The 18,695-nt window shown below is 33.3% G+C and overlaps 1 protein-coding gene and 1 pseudogene across 1 annotated transcript in view; both read right to left on the reverse strand.

Moving 5' to 3' along the window:
• Positions 1-2,246: 2,246 nt before the first annotated feature.
• On the reverse strand, positions 2,247-5,578 carry LOC108396044 (COMM domain-containing protein 6 pseudogene; annotated as a pseudogene).
• Positions 5,579-6,869: 1,291 nt separating this feature from the next.
• Positions 6,870-18,695, reverse strand: part of HSPA4L (heat shock protein family A (Hsp70) member 4 like) — a 55,692-nt gene continuing 43,866 nt past the window's right edge. Inside the window, exons 17-19 of the mRNA XM_017658740.3 lie at positions 17,617-17,736; positions 14,596-14,757; positions 6,870-12,698 (exon numbers count right to left, since the gene is read on the reverse strand). Coding sequence (XP_017514229.1) covers positions 12,507-12,698; positions 14,596-14,757; positions 17,617-17,736 — 474 coding nt within the window. The 3' untranslated portion in view covers positions 6,870-12,506. The remainder of the gene's footprint in view (positions 12,699-14,595; positions 14,758-17,616; positions 17,737-18,695) is intronic.

Raw genomic sequence — 18,695 nt, forward strand, 5'->3', positions numbered from 1 at the left:
CCCGTAAGGCACTAGGCATGGGTCGGTCAGATGACAAACAGTGCAGATGGGGAAATGTTTCATGCTGTAGAGTGCTGAATAAGAGGCTGCTACCATTTCATGGACTCGGGGTTTCGGAGGAAAAATGACTAAGTTCAAAGTACTGAGTCAGAAGAGAAAATGTCTTAGTAAGGAGGCCTCTAAATGGAGGCAGTTGGGCTAGGAATGCTGAATGTGTTATGAGCAGTGCTGGCCCAGGGAGGGAATGAGGGTCTAAGTCCTTGATTGTACCTCCCTCCATAGACTGCAGTGTGCTGGTTGTGTGTCAGGTCTGGTGTGGGGACATTTTCCCCTGTGAGGCCAGCTGAGGGAAAGCCTATGTAACAACCAGTAGTTGAACCTGAAGAGTCATACATAGGATTTTGGCCTAGAATCAGACTCCTCAGTACCAATAAGGTGGAATTTAATGTTAAAAGGAATAACAGGCATAAAAATAAGGATATTATATAATCATATATCACAACTAATTAAGAAGTTATAAATCTTTGCACAAAACCCTCCCCCACAAAAACAAACAATAAACAGTAGTTAAATACACAAGCATATTAGAAATTTAGGAACTTCAGTTTTTAAAATGCACCTATAGGCAATAGCCTCACAACTGTGATACTTAGTGGCACTGAATTATAATAGATGTGTGTATGTATTTATATGTGTGTGTGTATACACACACACACACACACACACATACACAGGTACATGTCTACATCTATACATAGGTAAGTTCACATAACAGCTGTCTCATAGAAACTATTTAGCTGCATTTCATTGTTGCCAAGGAAGAACAATCTGAGACAAAAGTTTTCTCTCAATTCAGAATCTAGTTTTGGTTATGTATTTTTCAAAAACGCTAATTCCTTGTTATTTTGCATTATAGCTCTTATGTTGTGATCAAGATGGTATTGTTTTAATATACATTTAATATTTAGAGTTAGAATTACCCATATATTCATGTTATCTTGTGCTTTTTTTCCTTGCAGAATTCCCTATCAGAATTCCTTTGGTGCAGATTTGCTTACAACAAATTGGTTTTTAAATGAGAGTAATTTTTCTTCATATTTGAGGGATATTTTATTTGTGTATAGAATCCTAAGTTGGTAGTTTTTTTTCGTTTTACTTTATTACTTCAGTAGCTAAATTTCATTCCTTTATCTTTTGATTTCACTGTTTCTGTTGCAAACATTAACTAGTCAGCCATTAACTAGTTTTTTGCTCCTTAGAGGGGTAGTAGTCTTTGTTCTCTGGCAGCTTTTAAGATTTTTCTCTGTCTTTTCACAGTTTTACAATGCTCTTAAAAAAGAAGATGGTCATTGTATCAGAGCTTTGTGATCAGGGAAGAAAGTAGTAAAATATGCTCACAGTTATGTACGACCTTGCAGGCCATGGTAGGGAATTTGGGTTTTACTTTGAGTGCTATGGAGATCCCTGCAGTGTTCTATTCAGAAGAGTGTTGTATAATATGATGCACATTTTAGAAGGATCAATTTGACTTCTGTGTTGGGTGGAAATAGGTAACAGGAAGACCAGTTAGTACACTACTGCAATAATGTGAGTGAGAGATACGGTGGCTTGGACTTAGTGTAAGATTCTTTAAAATTACAAATGAGCAAATTGTTTTTCAGTATTATTTTTTCTTTCTTAATCTGTTAATGTGGGGAATAGAGGTTTCCTAATATTAAACCACTTGTATCCTTGGGATAAAACTAATTTGATTTATATGTTTCTTAAATGTATTTATAAATTCAGTTTGCTAATATTTAGATAATTTGTTGCATTTATGTGTTTGAATGAGTTTTGGAAAAGTTATTTTGTTCCTCATACCATACTTTTCTGGTAAGATACCAAGAGTATATACTATGAAATTGGCTTTATACGAGGAAAAGAAAGTAAATTTTCTTTTCCTAATTTCTGAAACATGGACATTAAAAGGACTTATGTATTACTAAATATTTTTAAAACTAATTAAAGCTATCTGAACTTGGTATATTTTTTTTTTACAGGTTTTAGATGCTCAGTAAATTTACTATTATATTTTAATACATGACCTAAAGGTTCAATAGTAAAATAAAAACTAATATGACATTAAGAAGGATGTGAACATTTTTGGAATGACTTTCAGAGATTGTGGTCAATTCTTTGAATTTCCTAAGTGGTAAATGTTGATTTTTTTTAAGCAGCTGCCACAAATTAAGGAGACAACTCTGGTGGATGAAATGGAGTAACTGAATGAGGCAATCCCATTTTTTCCCCCAAGATGTGTGACTATTATGCCACATGATATTTGCCTGATATTGGAAACATTTTCTGAAGAAGCCTGCCAGGAATATTTTCAACAAAGGCAGCCTTATGGGAACAAGTGATAATTATTATTTATTTATTTATTTATTTATTTTTTTTGAGAGGGCATCTCTCATATTTATTGATCAAATGATTAACAGCAATAAAATTCTGTATAGGGGGGTCAATGTTCAGTGCACAATCATTAATCCATCTCAAGCCTAATTCTCATCAGTCTCCAATCTTCTGAAGCATAACGAACAAGTTCTTACATGGTGAACAGTACAAGGGCATTCATCACAGAAACTTTCGATTTTGATCACACATTATGAACTATAAACAATCAGGTCAAATATGAATATTTGTTTGATTTTTATACTTGATTTATATGTGGATCCCACATTTCTCCCTTTATTATTATTATTTTTATTTTTAATAAAATGCTAAAGTGGTAGGTAGATGCAAGATAAAGATAGAAAACATAGTTCAGTGTTGTAAGAGAGCAACTGTAGATGTTCAGGTGTGTGCCTGTAGACTATGTGTTAATCCAAGCTAGACAAGGGCATTAAAACATCCACGGATGCAGAAGATTTCTCTCAAAACAGAGAGGGTGAGGTTCTAAGCCTCACCACTGTTGATCCCCAATTTCTCACCTGATGGCCCCCCTGCGACTGTGCCTGTCTTAGGTTGTTCCTCCCTTGAGGAATCTTACCCGTCTCTGGCTAACCAGTCATCTTCCGGGGCCATACAGGGAGATGTAAAGTTGGTAAGTGAGAGAGAAGCCATATTGTTTGAAAAGGTTAGCTTTTTACTTCTTTGCAGATTTATGCCCTGTGGCTTCTATGCCCAGCACTTGTCTCGAGGTATCTTTACCACCTGGAGGAATTATGATGCTCGGTAAATTCGATATGAGGCACGAATTCTATTTAAGGGTTGTAATTAGAAAGGAAGAAGAAAAGCTATAGAAGTAGCATATGGAAGAAAACATGGGAGGATTGATTATTTTTTTGACATATCTTCTTGTAGAGTACCTTAAGCATGTATAGGTTTTAAACTAACTAACTAACTTGTGCACACATATTAACATAATAGGAATACGGTGACATAAACTAAGCAAATCTATAATTACCAGCCATCTCCAGTGAAGCCAAGAAAACCAGTTAGGCACCCTAGGCATTTGTGAGAATTTGTCTATGATATGATGACTGATGATGTGTTGAACAGTCTGAGCAAAATCAGACAAATTAAAGCAACCCATTTCTGGGATCTGTTCACATCCCATATGTTCTTTTAACCGTAGACAGTCTATAGTCGTAAGATTTTGGAGTGCTACAACTTGCACCCCTCCCAACTCCTGGTTGAGTTCCAACAGTACAGATCCACTCAAATTCGTTGTCTCACTGTATGCACATGCCAGCCTAGACATCTCCCTCCTCATTCCAGTGGCAAGTCCAGGAAACGGTGGGATGGACGCAGCCACAACCGCAGCATCGCCCAGATCCCTGTGGAGGCTTTTTGATGATCATCCCCCGGTACGAGTCCTCCAGTGAGTGCTGATGCCGGAAGCTCCTCCTCATATCGTATCTTAGTTCATTTTCTGGGTAGCCAGGCTAGGCCTTGATCTTCTGCATAAAAACAAACAGACCCTTTGCCCACACTTTGACATGCCCTCTATACCACTGTGTAGAACTCATTGGAGGTCAGCACACAGGAACTGCTTTTTTATTTTATTTTATTTTTTTATTTTTATTAAGAGAAAGGAATATTATCAGAAAAGAGTACCTCCATAGCCGATCATCTGACACCCTTTAAGTGATCAAAATTAAGGATATTTAAAGCATGCGTTAATCTTTGATTTACCAAGTTTTATCCTATCGAGGAGTAATCCCCCTTTTCTTTCTTTCTTTCTTTTTTTCCCCCCTTTTTTTTTTTTAAATCTTTAATCTACACTTACATGAAGAATACTGTTTACTATGCTCTCCCCTATACCAGAACTTGGTGTATTTTTTTATGGGTAGAGTTTAAACTCAAAATGAATTTCTTAAATGCTTATATTTGTTTTCCTTGACCAACTTTGCAAGCAGCTTTTTTAAAATTTCAAATAGAGATTTTGATTTTGTTGACCATTTTTTCCATTTGCTATTAACTTTTCTTTTTTTCTTCCAGTTTTTTTTTTCATTTTATTTTACTGTTGTGTTTCTACCTCTTTACTGGGATGATAAGGTCATTAAATCTTCCATCTTCATTATATGTATTCAAGCTATATATATAGACACACACATATACATCTAAAGTAGTGCTCCAAGTTGCATGTTATCCAGTGTTATACGCAGCTTTCATTTATATAAAGAGTGCTGAGCACTTATGTGCATTCTTGTGTATTGCAATGAGAAAAATAGAGTAGTTCCAAAAGGGATTGAGATTTAAGGGGTGCAGTTGCATTTAAAGTTTTTATAAACTGTCATTGATTAAACATATTTCTAAATTTTTAACATGTGACATTTCCAGAAGTTAATTTTCTCAATTCAGGCATATGTACATAAGGAAATTATTTTGTGCTCTCCTAATAGGTAACTTCTAATCTTATTGCACTGTTGTCTGAAAACCTGTATGATGGTCTTTGGTATTTACATTGAGATCTACTATGGTCTACTGTGTGGCCTTAATTTTTTTGCTCTAATATGATGAGTTTTCATAAATAATCCACATATACTTAGAAAAGTTTTACCTGATAGTTAAGTCTCTTAGGTCTACCTTTTAAAATTCTATTATTTTGTATATTTATTGCTTACTATCAGTTATCACTATTATTGTACGCCTAAACTTCTCTTTGTAATTGTCAATTGCTTTATATATTTAGAGACTGTTTTCAAAGTTGTTATATTTCAAAGTTGTTATATATATATATTTTTTTCATTTGATCCTTATGCAGTTTTGATGCAGAAAGTGAAGTCCATGATCTTAGAATGTGACAGTAACTTATCAACCAAGAACCAGTTTTCACACAGTTTCAATTAACTGCAGCAATTTCTTTGAATTGTCTGTAGAAATTCTGAAATTGTGGAATTGTCATTTCAAAGGACTTGTTCTTTATTTGGCCTAAATGATCTGCCACTTTTAGCAACACTGCTACATAAGGATACTTCAGTGATCTGCAACTGTCCGAGCTCACAGCCATCCATTTCCACTGAAAATCTATAAGCTGGCTGGTGACCTGGGACTTAGCATCCAACACCGGCTCGCTAGGTTAATTACTCTTCATTATTAAAAGTGCACTTTTTATCCCAGCACTACCTTTATTATTTTCCACCTTAAAATCAATTTTATCTGATTGTTTCACAATTTCTCTTTCGACTGGTATTTTTCTTAGTGTATTTTTTCCATCAATTTAAACTATTACATCATTAATGTTTACAAAGTGACTTTGTAAACACCATACAGTTTTTAAAGTGGCAAATTTGTGGTATACTTGTATTTATGATAACTTATATAACAAATGTATTGATTTCTACTATTTTGTGTGATTTCTGTTTTTTGTTTTTGTCTTCAACATGGTTCATTTTCTTAACTACAGATGGTTTCTTCTCTAGTTATTCAGTTAATTTAATCTGATCTTTGATATCTCTACAACCAATACACAAATCCTGTCAGGTTCATCCTATTTGATCACTACAATGAGGTTAAATAGGAGACCAAATGTAATCATGGAGAAAGTTAAGGTAGTGCTTACATAACTTGTTCAAATAGCATTCTGGAATTTCCAGGCCATATGAACCACCTTGAACCAATTTTTTAACCTTTAAAAAGGGGGAATTTTTGAGGATAAAGTATTCTGAGTTATTTAAAATCAACAGACACTTCTTTTTCAACTCTGGTCCGTTGTATCTCCTTCCTGTTTAATTGCTAGGGGCACACAGGTTTTACAGGGAAAAAAAAAAGCAAAATCCTCTCCAATTATCCCAAACTAAGGATAAAACAAATAGGAATGAACTGTCAAGTGTTCAGCCTTCTAGACTTTAGAAGTATTTATTTGCATTTCACTGGGAAGTTTAAATTGCACTGGGATATAAACATTTTTCTGTACTGGGCAATTATCTTTCGAATTCTCCCAAGTTGATCAACCTCTAGAAAATGAAGCATCACAATGCTCATCTAGATCAAGGAACCTTAATCATTTTCTTATCCCTACCTGCAAAAAGCTATTTAACACATTTTTCATCAGGTGTAGCAATTCTCAGAGGAGCTGTTACGAGAATCTCAGAGACAGGGAGCTCCTCTACGCCTACTGAAAACTTCTAAACTCTTTACATTCATTTAGTTTTATCTCCAATATAAAGCCAAGTTACTCTCTGTGACAACACATCCAACATGAGCAAACTACTCTTTTAGTTTCCACAATCTCTTCTGAAAGTTTGAAAAATTTGCCTATTTACTCAATTAAAAACCCTCAATGCTGAGCAGATTTTTGTAAATGACTCTGATGACCTAATCCACAAACCATCATCAAGTCGTGAAGTTTAATTTGTTAAAATTATATCTCAAGTGTGCAAAACTCATGGTTCAAGGAGTAAGTATATTTATTATTATTATATGACTTCTTGACAATGTGTGCTACCATCCAAAAACAAATTGCATTTATTATCAATTACTGTTTGTTAGCATGAAGATGCCAATTTACATACACAGAAAATGTTTTATATACTAGATGCTTCCATATGAAAACATTTTTACAGGTGTTTGTGAACCAAAATTGTATGCCAAATATAAATTCCTGGAATGTTACCAAAGGAATATCACAAACCATTCTGACGTCCGCTTATCGAAGCTAAGGGTCTATTACATGCAAAACAATTATTTTTATAAACACATCACACTTATGATTTTCTACATTGCACTGCACTGTTCACTCTCTGTATTGAAAACAAACTGTGAAATTATCAAATGTAGTAGTTTTCTTAAAGACAAAAAAGACTTATTACCTAGTAGGAACTAAACTGCCAGAAGTCTTTTTTTACACTAATAACTGAAGTCAGAGTCAGTGTGTACATAAATTATTTTAATAATGGTTGGAGAGATGGAAAAATGACTTGGATGTCATATCACTAAATTGTACTAAGCAATTTGTTAAATTCATAAAAAAATTGCCACTATATACTGTGGTATTAAACAATGGCTTCATCCTACCAAATATAAAAGGTAATCACTTTTAACGTCAGTCTCCTTCCAAGACACTAAGCAGTAAAAATTTATTTTAAGGAAGCAAAAAACACAATGCTTTAAAGCTTCCATTACCTAGATTTCCATCTCTAATCACATTTTAGCAGCTACATCCTGGGTGGGTCCATGTAATTTCAAAAGCATTTTAACTCAAGGTCTTGGAAGCAAAAAATTTAAGGACATAATTAAAAAAACAAGATGCACAATTCACGTATGTAATCAGAAACCCAACAATTGGAGGTGTCTATTCTTTAACGATTTTGAATTTCTGATCCTTGTTATTTTATCACATTGCTATTTGGATTAAAAATGAGGGATGTTGGTTACTTAATATGCAGTACTCATACAATTAACCTCTTTTGGTCCATAACTACTTAAAAGTATTCTAAGGCCAGAATATGAAAAATCTAGAAGCCACTATTAAATTTTAGAGATATTACATATGGAAACTTATAACATGGCTTTTCTTCTCAATTATTAGTCAAAAAAATTCTTAACAGTAAGACTTGGTATGAAAAAAGAAACAACAGTAACACAATTAGCTATCAAAATGATAGGGCAGCAGTGAAACAATTTTTTAAAATGCATAGAAGACCTAAAGAATAACTCAAAATAAAAAAGCAAAATACATTTGAGAAAAATATAAGTATTATTTAAGAGTCCAGAACTGGATGAGAAGATAACAGTGAAGACTAAGATCATTTCCATCTATAGTTTATATACTGTAAGGCAACTCAACTATGTAATAAAACATGTTGAATTTTACTCATCTCTATAGGATGGGTCACTTTAGGTATCAATACATTTCTCTAATAATCATCCTGTGACTTAGGACATGACAGTAAGTTAGAGATTCCAAAGTGAAGATCATCATACTATTAATTTTTGGTTTTGGTGGTAAGGATTTTTACCTGTTTGACAGACTGAATCAAATATTCATGATTCAATTATTAAGTTTTATTAACTTGAAAGCTTCAAGTTGTTATTTTAACAGATGTGCTTTTTCTTTCAATACTTACTCTAACAATATGCTAGAGGCACCCTTAGGGATCTGGGAGATGAAAGAGCCATTACCACCTGTAGGTAGTGATACTGCAGTAGACACTTAGATTTTCCTCTTTTCTTCTAAGCAGTTTGTTAACATTCTAAAATTCCCAGGTGCCCTTTTATTGTGTGAAACAATTACCCTTGAATTTAGCAAAAAAACCCTTAGAAATGTATTTGTCTGTGTTTTATAAATCGAAAGCTGTGTGAGTACATGGAAGAACATTAATTTTAGTTCATTTTAAATTAGAGATGTGAAAGTAAAATGGCTAAAGTCTCCTTTTTATTTGTTTGGTTAAGAAGAGTCTTGGTCTGTGATCTGCATTGAATTTTTGTAAAAAAAAAATTATATGCTTACTGGGAATTATTTTTACAATGATGCTTTGGATTAATGCAGACCCCGACAAAAAACAAGAGGTAATTTTAAAGATGTTTTCCTACTTAGGTCAAAAAGTCAGTGTCTTTAGCATCTTACTATGCTGATGGACAGTGACTATACTGAGGTATGTGGTGGGGTCTTGATAATGGAGGGAGTCTAGTAACCATAATGTTGCTCATGTAATTGTACATTAATGATACCCCCCCAAAAAAAGAAGTCAGTGTCTTCTGAAATTGGCTGCTTTCAGGAGATTATTTTGTTAGATGAATGATAGTTAGAAAACATTGTAGGAAAAGGATAATAAAATATAAAATCAAATTTTATAAGCATCCCTCCTTATGTCATTTGAAAAGTCATTAGTAGCTAACTTTAATCAGTTTCATCACATTTTAAATACTAATATATCAATATAATTAGATATCCCTCTTATTAAGTTTTACAGAATCAAATATTAGTAAACCAAATTCCACTTAAAACTCAAATAACAATTTCTTTAAAACTGAAGTTTTTTTTGAAGGCATATTTTTCTAGTCATTTAAGAATCACTTTGAAATCTCTATAATATGTTAAATTTACACCAACACTTTAATTATTGTGGACTGCCAAATGCCAACTATTAAAAACAAAACAAAATCTTACTGGGAATGTCTATATACAATATTACAATTCAAATTTATGAAAATGGAGGGAGGGTTATATCTATTTGGGGTCAAACCCAAGTCAACTAATTTGATATAGCATTCAAATGTCATTTGCCTTTAAATACAGGTAATTTTTCAAAACATTTAAAGATGTGCTAATTTGGATAAAAATGCTTTAACACTATCATTTTATTACATTGATAATTGAGCTGCAAAATTCACTCTAAGTAATGACTTATATATCTAGGAAATAATCATAAATATACTAAAAATTGACCCAAAAAAGTGTTAGAGATCTTTATTTCTTAAAAAAAGTCTAATTATCCGTTTAAAACTGCAACTGTCTCCAGTAGCCTTATTCTTTGTTGTGTTATTTCTGGTTGTTATAAAACTTAAGAATTCTGTATACTACTGAAGAGTTAAAACACCACAAACTTTTATTTAGCAATCTTGGTTTTTATGATCACAGTATAATTGGCTATCAGGAGTTGGTTTCTGAAAACAAGTAATTTATATTTTTCTAGAGTCAGAGTGTACTAATCTGTACTGCTTAAGCATCCTAGATATTTCCTACATAGTTATTGCTTACTATAGGAAAACATTTTATTTTGCTATATAATTTTTAAAATAACTCCTATAGCAGTGGCTTTTTATTTCGAAAAAAATCTTTTTTTGTCTAGCACTACATATTTTGGTGCAGATTAAAATTAAACTGAACCATATCTTTTACCCAAAACTGTATTAAGGAGAACATTCCTTCTATTAACATATTCAGTAAACAACTACATTATAAGGTTATAGGGCTTTTGAAAATACCATTTAAATAAATGAATAAATTGGTAGGAAAATCAAAGGTTATTTAAGTGCAAGAATTGGAATGTCACACATATCTGACTAAAACACTGAACTATATAAACTGAGTTCAGAGAAGGAAGGGAAAATGTCAGGATATACTGGGCAATTCAGATGCGGTAAGGGTTGTTCTTAAATTTATTCCCAACAAGTTTTTGAGGTTTAGCTCCTAACAAAGTAGATGGAGGTTTTCTTGTTAATTCAACAAAGAGACTTAACTCCTTATATGTACTGTTGATGTCCTTTTCATAACTTTGATGCTTTTCCTGAAATGAACCTATACATTCAACATACAAATAAAGAATAACTGATACATGCTTTTAAAAAAATGTACTTCATCACTTATTACTAATGGATATAGTTACTTCATTTTAAGAGTACTAAGACAAGGATAGTTGAAAGACTAGAAGACATTAAAAATATATTGTGTCTATATGACTTTTTTAATGCAAAAAGTGACATCTCCCTCAAAAAGTATGAATAATAATCCCTGCAAAATGCACTGCCCCATACTCTTCTTGTAGTGCAGACTACATTGTAGAAACAAAACCTCTCTTAGAGAACTAGTTGTGAGAAATAACGACTATCCCTAAAGATATTAAACTCTCAATTTTTATTAAAGAAAAGTCAATATTAATTCTTCCTAATATAGAGATTCAGCTTTGGGAAAAAGTCTAAGCCTTTCAAAATTTCAAGCTAGGTCAATCCAGTTGATGGACAGTAAACATAAATGCCCATGCATCGTCTATGCTTCTTGTAGGTTGAAAAGTCATTTCAGTCTGCTTCCATATTTAAAATGGTTTCAAACCTCTGGACAGAACTGAACAATGTGAACAAGACTGGTGATGAAGCACAGATTAAGTTCCTAAAATCTCTTAATTTCACAGTCCCTTCCTTGTCCCATATAAGTTAAGTAAGAAGCACCAAAACTGGAGCCAAGATCCGAACAGGTCATGTAACAGCAGGAACTGTAATTTAATCACATCATACCATATTACACTATGGAACATTCTGTATTTTGCCTGTTGATATGTTAACATAGTTAAGTTTATTACAAGCATTATTTCCTCAAACTTAATGATATAAAATGCTTCTTTTCAAGTGTTACTGATTACTTAATAGTATTTATATCTTAATGTTAAGTAAATCAGTGATAAATGTATATAATGCAATACATTGTGCCATTTCTCCCTATCCTGTGTTAAGATATTAACAAAATGAATTAATAAAACCAAAACAACTATTAAAGTGGAAACAAGACTATTAACAACACAGATGTATGTCCAAGTAGGTCAACAACATTTCTCCATTAACATAAAGCTGTTTTCATAAAAAATGCTTCTTTATCTTTAGGCTAGTGTTAATTTAGCAGCAGATGGTCTGGAGGACAAGTCGATGAGAAATTTCAGGAGAAAATGACACTGAATTACTCTGAGAAAACATCAATTCACATTACTAATAAAAGAAGCAAACTGCTGGTGTCACTTTAACATAAATTGTGCATTTTCCCTTTCAACATGTGATGACATGGGATGACAACAAAGCTTTGGAATTCTCATGGCACACTAACGAGATTATTTGTTTTAATAATTAAATTTTAATAATACAATAACTAGAAAAAGATCAGTCCCTCAGTGGCTTTAAACCACATCAACTGCAGTATATTTTTCAAAGTAATGATGCAATTAAATCTATGCTTCTGCAACAATAGTGCAATACAGTATCTTTTCCTGAATAAAGGGGCTGAGGTTTATCCAAGTAGAAGCTTTAAATAAGGTAGATTGTTTCCAACTACATAGCAATCTTGCATGTTTGATAAAAAAAAGTTAGGAAAGCTTAAACTGATTTTAAATCTATATTCAGCTAAGCTTCACATAAGCAGCAATGGAATAACAGAGGTGCACTCAATATAATATAAAACACTTCTCAAAACTCTCCAAAAAATAAATGACAAAACGTGGTTGAGGACAACTGAACATCTGTTGTGTGTACATGTAAAAGAATGGACCCTGTGTTTACTTGCACTTGTTTGAATTAAGTGAAGGTAAAATTAAGACTTAGTCCACTTCCATCTCTCCAGAAGATTTAGTATGCTGTGAGCTGTCTGTTGTTGTATCTGGCTTAGTTTCAGTCCCGCTCTGTCCATCCATTGGTCCACTGTGTTCACTATTAGCTTTTGTTTTGTCTTCAGCAACTTCTACTTTCGGTTTGGGCTTGTAAATGATGGGGTTACAGAAATCATCCAGTTCCTAAAGACATGAAGAAAATAAAGTATTAAAAATATTACACAAGTTACCATTAACCTTCTAAATTTCCACATTAATTCCACATTCTTGAATTTATGGTAGCTCAGCTAGATAACTATTTCTTCAAATACCTGAATAAAGGATTTTACCTTCTGGGCTAGTGCATGTCAGTGGTGATAGGAAACTATTCAAAATTTAACAATACTTTTGCATCTAATTTCCCTACAAACTGGTTCCTCATAATTTAAATATAGTTTTACTTGGGTGGTATAATTTTGAACTCATTGCTCTCAATTATGCCTGATGTTCTGAGAGTATGTCAAAAAATACCTATTTCATAAATTGTTATTTCTCAACATTTACATGAAAACAATCTTAGCAATATACACACTTACTTTTTGAAAATAGCTGAGTAGTCTTTCCTGTTGAAGGAAAAATTAGCCATGAAAGTACATGCAAGTTAATAATAGTTTAAAAGAAATACAATATATTTTCTACATTCTTTTTTTTAAAAAAATAGAAACAACAAATCATTAAAATCTTGCAAGATCACTATCACAGAAATTGGGATAAGGGGGAGGAGTAACATCCTGGAGGGATGTTTTAGTGTCAGATTACTCTTATAAAACTCTACATCTCATCTGATTAGGAGTAAATTATTACAGCTTCTTTGTGAAATTTTCTCAAAAGGGACTATACTATGAATTAAAAAACTACTTGTTTTTGTTAAAAAAGTCAAATATCTAGAAACATACTGAACTAGATTAAAAAACACTTGAAATTACATTTCCTACAGATTTTTCTTAACATCCTTCTAGATGTATGTCCATGAGTACACGTATATAAACACAGAAATCTATGCAAATGCTATTTAAACAATGAGAGTAGACTCTTTAATCTTTCCCATTTTTACTCACTTTGTTGTATGTATCTTTATATCTAGATGTATGTCTTGTCTACATCCAAAGTATTATATTTAATGAATGCAGTGTATTGTATGGATGCCATTTATCTATTTCTTACTGACTGACAGGCATTTAGGTTATTTCCAATATTTTGGTATTATAAACAAGGGTACTTATCTGCATATACATGTCAACAATCTACTTAGGATAAATTTCTAGATATTTCTGATTTCTAAGTTAAAGGGTATACTGAACTTAAATTTCTATATGTTACACAATGTCTCAGAAAAGTTGTAACAAATTTAACCAAGTTGCTCTGGGAGAGCATCCACATCTTCACACCCTTGACAACTATGGCAAAGATTGTAAGGGTAAACATACAACTATGAATCAGATGGATGAAAAGATAGTGACGAAGATGAACACCTTTTTATATATTTAATGGAGATGTATTTACATGTATTTCTTCTTTTGGCAATTGCTTATCCAATGTCTTTACTCATTTTTCTACTAAAATGCTCATCTTCATTATAAAGTTTGTCTCCATGTTTTCTATGGTGTTTTCCATGTAACTGTTGATGTTTTGATTAGTAATGTTTTTTAGACTGGAAGGTTTATTTCAGATATAAGATTTTACCATAGAAATTGACACATTTCAAATTATGCCAAAGACAGAAACACTACAGTTTTACAATGGGGACTTAGAATTCTTATCCAATCTATAAGAGTTTGACATATTTAAGTTGTCACATTACTTTATTTCATTTTGTATTATACTTAAAATTTTAAAAGCAGCCTTGTGTGTGTGACCAATTAAATCAAGGAACAGAGATATCCACCTAGAACGTTTTCTCTTTTTCACAAGATTAAAAATTAGCCTTAAATTTCAGGTTTATCTCAGTTCCTTTGCAAGTTGATTATTTCCCAAAGTACGGATTCCATTAAAAATTCTTAGTGTTGGAACCCATTAAGAAGAGAATTTTATATTTTCTTACCTTTGACTTTGCAACTATTTCTGAAACTTTCACCACAGGATCTCGAGTAAGACTTAGTTTGTTCTGTGCATTCATCTTACTGTTCAGCCAGTTCATGGCTTCACTGATATATTTTTCAACTTTTTCCATTTCAGCAGGATCCAAATGATCATATCTTTCATCCTATTAAAAAAATACTTTTTTTCGGATTTTTCAGTAAGCAACAACTTCCTGTTTTCTAGTTAAAACACCTCCTCTTATTGAATGCATACCCATGTGAAGAAGTCACACAAATTACAAGGTACTAAAGAGACTGGGAGAAAGAAAATAATCAGTTGGTTTTTAAAAGGAAAGGCTTTCTGAAGAAGTTTGGCTTGGAAAAGAATGACTAGTGGAGACTATTTAAAAGTACTTAGCCAAGAAAGAAGCTTTATGGAATTGAATCCGTTAGGGAATAAGGAGAAGTAAGGGAAGCAGGAATACAGCAAGCTAGATAGAAAATTATGCATATACAGAAGATCAACATGTTAAGTTGCTCAGGAGAACTGCGTAATAAAATTCTGTCTGAAAAAGAGAACCATAGCTGCCACATATAGGAGACAATTGATGAAGCCATGGTTTAGATGGGCTGCCACAAGACTGCAAAGAAATGCCATTTTCAAGACATAGAGGATCTCCTGATGGTTTATAGATTAGACATTGAAAATAAAGGGAAAGAGACTGAAAGAATATTCCAAAGCCAAAGAACTTGGAGAATGGTGATGCTATTATTTAAACCATAAAATATTACCAGATCCTCCAGTCTTCTGCCGTGATTACAAATTATGCATACATCATCTGAAACAGTTTCTGGGTCCCTACCTTTTCTTGAATTCCTTTGCATTCCATGTATCACTTCTTAAGCTCCTCCCCATTCATCCCTTCAAAAAAGCCTGGAGCCTAAATCTCTTCCCTGAACTCACCCACTATATCCAACTTCCAACTTGAGTTCCTATTTGTACAGTTTGAAATGACTTCCTATGTTTCAAATTCCTGATTACTCCCTCCTTCTTAGTTTTCCCCATCTCAGTAAATGACAACTTCATCCTTCCAGAACAAAAATCCTTGGAGTCATTTCTGACTCCTCTGTTATATTTATATAAAATCTATCAGCAAATCTCATAAGCTCTGCCTCCAAAATACATAAAGCAAAAGTCGGACCACTTCCCTGCTTCCCTATCCAGGTTCAAGCTTCCCTCATTTCCTTTTTTATTGTTCTAATAAAGTCTTTTCCAGTCTCTGCTTCCAGATCCTTTAAAATATAAATCATTTTACATGTATGCCCAAAAACTTCCAGTGGATTCCTGTATCTCAGAGTAAAAGCCAAACTTTTATTATTCTCTACTAGGCCCTTTATGATCTGGCACCTGCTAACCCCACTGCAATGGTTTAAGCCATACTGGCCTCTTTGCTGTTCCCCCAACATGTTCTCCCCTCGAGTTGTGCAACTGCTATTTCCTTTTCCAAGAACTTGAGCTCTTACCTCCTTTAGTTCTCCCCTCACATGTATGTCATTTTATTATCTGCCCTTCTGACAAATCTCCACCTCTGGCAGTCCCTTTTTCCATAGCCCTTTATCACCATCTGACTACTTCACAGTAACTTATTGTCCACCTTTGCCCACTGAAGAATACTAGAAACAGGGTCAATGTTTTGTATGATGCTGCAGTTTCAGCATCTTGAAGGGAGACTGGACATAATACAAACTAAAACTCCTTGAATTTAAGTGAAGTGTTACCTTGCCTTAGATAATATCTTAAACCTACACACTCAAGAAGATTGCTGAAGTCTAGGAAGTATTGGGCTGTAGTAATTTCAAGTGGATCTCCAATACTAGATTTAAAAAGTTCTTGGTGTTTTCATTTGTCTGCTTGTTCCTTCTTAGCTTTCCAATATCCTTTTGTAGCTGTACGGATAATTTGGATACTGATACTGGCAGGCACATTCACACTCAACAGCTGGAATCTTCTTTTAGATTGGCTGGATTACAGTTTTATTTTATACAATTCACAAATCTTTTATTTCTAAAGTAAGTAACTTCTTTCCACACTGTGTAATGAAAAGCAATATGGTTGTTAAGATTTATATGTCAACTCAGGTAAATCCTGACTCCATCATTTGCTACCTATGTAATATACTTGACAAGTTGCTTAAGCCCTGCAATTTTCTTACGATATAGTCTTGTGGGATAAAGTGAGATAACCCTCACTTTAGATAAAATTTACTAAGGGCTTGATAAATGTAAGCTATTATTATGATACTTTGCCTGAATCTTCCTGGTGCTAGCCTCTCCTGCCCATGGATGTAATTTCAATACCAATGATAAGTGGGGAATTATAGCGATTATTTATTTAAAGTAGGCATCAGCAAACTTTTCCTGCAGATATAATCCAACTTGCTGCCTATGTTTTTTAATAAATTTATTTTGGAACATAGTCAATCATTTATATATCATAAATGGTTGCTTTTGCACTATAATGGCAGAGCTGAATAGTTATATAGCGATAAGGCCTGCAAAGCCTAAAATATTTACCATTTGTTCATTTAACGAAAAAGTTTGCTAACTTCTGGTTTAGAGAGGAAAAAAATGATAAGCTTCGTTTTGTCAAATCTTACTGTTATAGTCAAAAGAAGACAGCCTTTATATAACTAAATATCTGAGGCTTAAAAACAGTGGAAAGGTTAAGTGTAGTAATACAGGTTTGGGCATGTATATTAAAGAAAGGGCTCAGGGGTCTACAAATGACTAACAGACTGGAAGACAAAGAGCAACCAAAAGAAAAACAGGACAAGGGGTACTGAGGTGAAATACGTGCACTGTATCAGCGCCCTGCCCTGACAATTCTCCAACACAGGAGCAAGTTTTACAGCTTGGCCCACAGTGGCTCTGGAGTTTGGCAGCAACAACTGCTATAGCTTTGCGGCTGAGAACTCTAGATTTTCCCCACCCTCACCATGTATTCACAAATGCCATTCCATTAGTTGGCTTTATCGGTTCATTACCTTGATTCTGTGTGCTTCTATCACTTTCATGACAAGTTGAATCTTTTTCCCCAAGTCATTTAAAGCTTTTGGTCTCTCTTCATGTTCCATGTACCTCATTTGAATAGGCTGGCCATATTTCTGTTAACACAAGAAATTTTTTAAAAGAAAAGTTATTAATAGAAGACTTATTGGGTTGGTTTACACAGGATGATGGATAGGAAGGGAAGCTGGCCAGAGTGAAGTATGTCCCTTTTTATTTCCATACATGAATTGAGTTCCAGGGATTACTTGCTAACTCAGTCCTACACAGGGATGTCTAACTCATGACATACCTTTCTCCCATTCATTAAGATTACCTCTTGATTTCTCTCAAACCCAAAGGCAAAACTTTAATTCCTTCAAGGTTAGGTGTTAAAAGTTTACAGAACTATTAAAATGAGAACATAAGGACTGTATTGCTTGCAGAATACATGTATTTGAAACTTGGTTTCAAATATGTATAATGCACATAACTATAAGCAACATGATTACTGGGATTTCCTGATATTTAGTATATATTGATACTATGTCTAATGTCTATTCATTAGATGAAAATGTGTACCGTATTATAAGTGTAGCAGTGTAGCACTTAAAAAAACACACCTTTGGCTCCTTGCTCCAGGAGCCTGAAATGGGGAATTTCTAAATGTTAAAACAAGCAGTAAAACTTTGAGAAGAATGAATAACTCTTTTGAAATTCTCAACATACTTGAATAAAAATCAGTTTACTTTAGAATAATTTTAGATTTTCAGAAAAGTTATAGCAGAAATAATAGAGCCAAGTACCTCTCATCATTTTTCTCTAATGTTAACACTGTATAACACACCATGGTACATTTGTCAAAACTAAGAAACTGATACTGGTGAATTACTTTTAACTGAACTGCAGACTTTATTTGGATTTCATCTTTTTCTGTCCCAGGACACAATAATGCATTGACTCTACCTGAATCATACTTTTTTTTCTCAACACTTATTCTGTCTTTATTATAAACTTATTACTGTTTTCACAGCTTCTATACAGTCACATGAGCAACATTGTGGTTACTAGATTCTCC

Source organism: Manis javanica, chromosome 5, assembly GCF_040802235.1.
Source record: "Manis javanica isolate MJ-LG chromosome 5, MJ_LKY, whole genome shotgun sequence".
Lineage (NCBI taxonomy): Eukaryota > Metazoa > Chordata > Mammalia > Pholidota > Manidae > Manis > Manis javanica.